We start from the raw sequence: 3,324 nt of genomic DNA, 5'->3' as shown, positions 1-3,324 counted from the left end.
TGAAACTACACAGAAAGGAATTAAAGATTCATAGGGACAAAAAGAGAAAGCAAAAGAGTATACAACCCTGCTATTCAGGGCTACCTCACTTCCTGACTGCAGCTGGCAACCAGCCACCTTGACAACACTGACATAGCAGACTGGGACTGTGCTGCAGAGATTCATGTAGCCATATCCTCTGCAGCCCAAGGGGGAGGGCACTGGCCCCAGGTGGCCCCATCCTGGCTGGGCACTTCCACTGGTGGGCAGTTAGGGAAGGCAGAAGGGTGAGGATCCACTCGTCCCTTCCCAGAGCCCACATTTAGTGAGACAGACCTGTTGATAGTTTTGCCTTGGTTTGAGTGAATAGTCCTGGGCACTAATTCTCTGTGCAGGATTTGAAGCTTGGGGCTGCATGTGGATTGCAGCTTGTAAGTCTTTCGGCTGTCGTGTCTGCCCAGAAAGTGTCCAGATTTGGGCTTTTTTTGGTGGCCCACTACTGCCTTCAGACTCTGTATCAGGGTTCTTACATTGCCTACCACAAATTCTTAGATTTTTCTTTTCTTGCCAAGCATTTAAGTATTGGCCCCTTCTAGGCTTATTGACTGGCTGTGTAAATTCCTTAATGGCTGTATCTTTCTATCAAAAGCCAGTCAGTTCTACATCTAGTAGCTTTAGGGTATTTCCCACTTAATTGTGAGAGCACGTGTTGCAGAGGCTTTAGTGTCAGTCTCACCTTCCCTGTCTACATTCCCTGCTCCTTGAAAGCTACTGGAGCTGAGAGCATGTAAGAGATCTCTAGCATCCTGAGAGTGGGAACAAGTGGATGAGTGGGTGTGGAGGTTCACAGATGGGCTTCTAGCACCCAAAGGGCAGTCATCAGCAAAAAGTCTTCAGTACATCTAGTAAATGTATTAACTGTATACGGTTTTCACCAGTCTCCTACTTTGCTCTCTGTTTTTTTTCCCCTCAAAAAAAATTGACAGCAGCATCTTGCTTAGAAAGTCTAGATTACTGTGCACACATCTTTTCCCAGAAAGATTATCAGAGAAAGGATAACAGGGACTCACAATTTTATTTTCAGCTGCATTTAGAATTACAAACCAGACTCCATGTGATATGTGTATGGCCACCATTAACTGAGGTTGCTAATGGGGCATCCCAGTAGTTAGTGGCCACTGGAGCAATGCAGAGCTTAACCTCATTTCTTTGCTTACACTGGAATCCCAGCATGGCAGCTGGCACTTGTGCCATTTCATACAATCACAGAATATCTTGGGTTGGAAGGGACATATAAAGATCATCTAGTCCAAACCCCCTACAATATGCAGGGACATCTCCAGCTACACCAGATTGCTCAGAGCCCCATCAAGCCTGAACTTGGAGGGGAGGAGAGGGGTCCTCTACCACCTCTCTAGGCAACCTGTTCCAGTGATCCATTACCCTATATATTAAATAACTTTTTCCAAATGTCCAGCCTAAATGCCCTTTTCTAGCTTAAAACCATTATCCCTTGTCCTATTGTTACATGCCCTTGTGAACAGATCTTCCCCAGCCTTCTTATAGGCCCTTTTCAGGTGCTGGAAGGTAGCTATATTTCCTACTGTACTGCTAAAAAAGGGCAGCTTTGCAATGCTTTTTCCACCTGTGCAAAACAAAATTGCATAAAATATTTCTTCCTTTTATTTTAACAGTCATGCTTGTGTTGCTGGTGCCAATCCAAAGATCTGTTGTCCCTGGAGGAAAGGCAGTCGTGTTTAAAGTTCAAAGCTAATGATCATGGATATGATAATTTCCGCTCCAGTAACAAGTACAGCTCTTCTTAAAACAAGCATGAAAGGTATATACCCTTACATTAATGCTGGTGCCTTTTTAAAAGTGAAAGTGGCAATTACTTTTAGCAAGATGGTAACGTTTAGAAAAACCTAGCTTTGTGTTTGCACAAAAGAAAAACAACGTAACAAAAAAATAGTTGCCCCAAAACTGTGTCATGTCGAAAATCATGGACATGTATAAAATCATCGTTTGTGGAACATGAAGAAAAGTGTGGAAGGAACAAGTCACTGTTAGCACTTGAATACTTCTGAATCAGCACTTCCAAATGATCCCACTTCCTGTACCTTTGTATTCACTATAACAGCTGTAGGAACTGAAGTCACAGTAATTACTAAGCAGTATAATATAATGTTAATTGGATCAAAGCCGTTATTATATATAACTTGATGTATTATCTTTTATAAAGCAGATTATCCACCATCACTATTGTGTTTTTTTTTAAAATAAAACATTAAACACTTTGTAGCAGAAGTTTAAATGTAAAAAGGTAAATTTTTGTATCAAGTTTATTATCAAAGTAGGTAATGAAAATATTGAAGGATGCAGTCACGTCAAAAGTGCATTTCACTCTGATGATTGTTTTTATCTATTATTGATAGAAGGAACCTCCCAGGTCCTCTATAAATACAGTTCTGAAACCACTGTGCATGGTCAGTGCATTTGGCAGCACTTTGGGTATGGCCCATTTCACATTTTCCATGTTATTTGTGTTTAACGACAGCAGAGGAGAGAAAAACATAAAAAGCAAAAATTAATACTATTAGAATGGCTAGCATTGGAAACCATCTATTTTTAACTGAAAACAAATTTATTCTACACCATGTAAACAGTGGACATTCAGGAGCTTCATGGTTCTTTACTTGAGACACCATTGTGATAATTTACAATTGTTTTTGCAACCCAAATACTCTTAGAGCAAAATCCTTTAGAAAAAGCAGGTGGCAAAAATGTAACCAAGGAAAACAGAGGGAGAATTTGGACTTTTAATGAGATTTAAATCTTCATAAAGAAAATAGTTCACAAATTGTACTTCTAGAGAACAGTGCTATGTAGCACACTTGTCTTCATAGTGTTTTAAAATATGTTCTGCTTCTGTAGTTCCATATTTATGGGCTTAAGAAGAAGTGTGATGAGTTTCTGCTTCTGTAAATAGTTTAGTGAAGCATAATTAATTATAAAGTATTAAAATATGGGCAGGACCCTGTAAGAAAACAGGAAGGTAAAGATGCCAGTAGTAAACATCATGTGTGTTGCCAGGAGCAATGCACATTTTGTACATACATGGCAGGTCATTCTTTGGCTTTTAATTTCCTATTCATTTGTTACAAATGTCCCCAAAGATTTATTAACATGTTTCGTGCACTAAGGCATAACTTTTTTCAAGAAAAAGGGTCATATAACATGATTTTATGAAATACATGTTTTCAATAGGCATGGTATTTTTATTATAATAAAATATTTATCAAAACTCAGGAATTATTATTTTAATTTCCAAATTTCACACGTAAG

At 39.0% G+C, this 3,324-nt stretch overlaps 1 protein-coding gene across 1 annotated transcript in view; it reads left to right on the top strand.

The window, feature by feature from the left end:
• LOC104393971 (endothelin B receptor) overlaps positions 1-2,364 on the top strand; it is a 5,552-nt gene extending 3,188 nt beyond the window's left edge. Inside the window, exon 6 of the mRNA XM_010003502.1 lies at positions 1,674-2,364. Within this exon, the coding sequence (XP_010001804.1) occupies positions 1,674-1,805 (132 nt within the window). The 3' untranslated portion in view covers positions 1,806-2,364. The remainder of the gene's footprint in view (positions 1-1,673) is intronic.
• The last annotated feature ends 960 nt before the right edge of the window (positions 2,365-3,324 follow it).

This window comes from Chaetura pelagica, unplaced genomic scaffold, assembly GCF_000747805.2.
Source record: "Chaetura pelagica isolate M959 unplaced genomic scaffold, ChaPel_1.0 scaffold106, whole genome shotgun sequence".
Classification (NCBI taxonomy): Eukaryota; Metazoa; Chordata; class Aves; order Apodiformes; family Apodidae; genus Chaetura; species Chaetura pelagica.
Note: the sequence above shows the minus strand (reverse complement) of the source record. Positions and strands in the feature narration are given on the sequence as shown.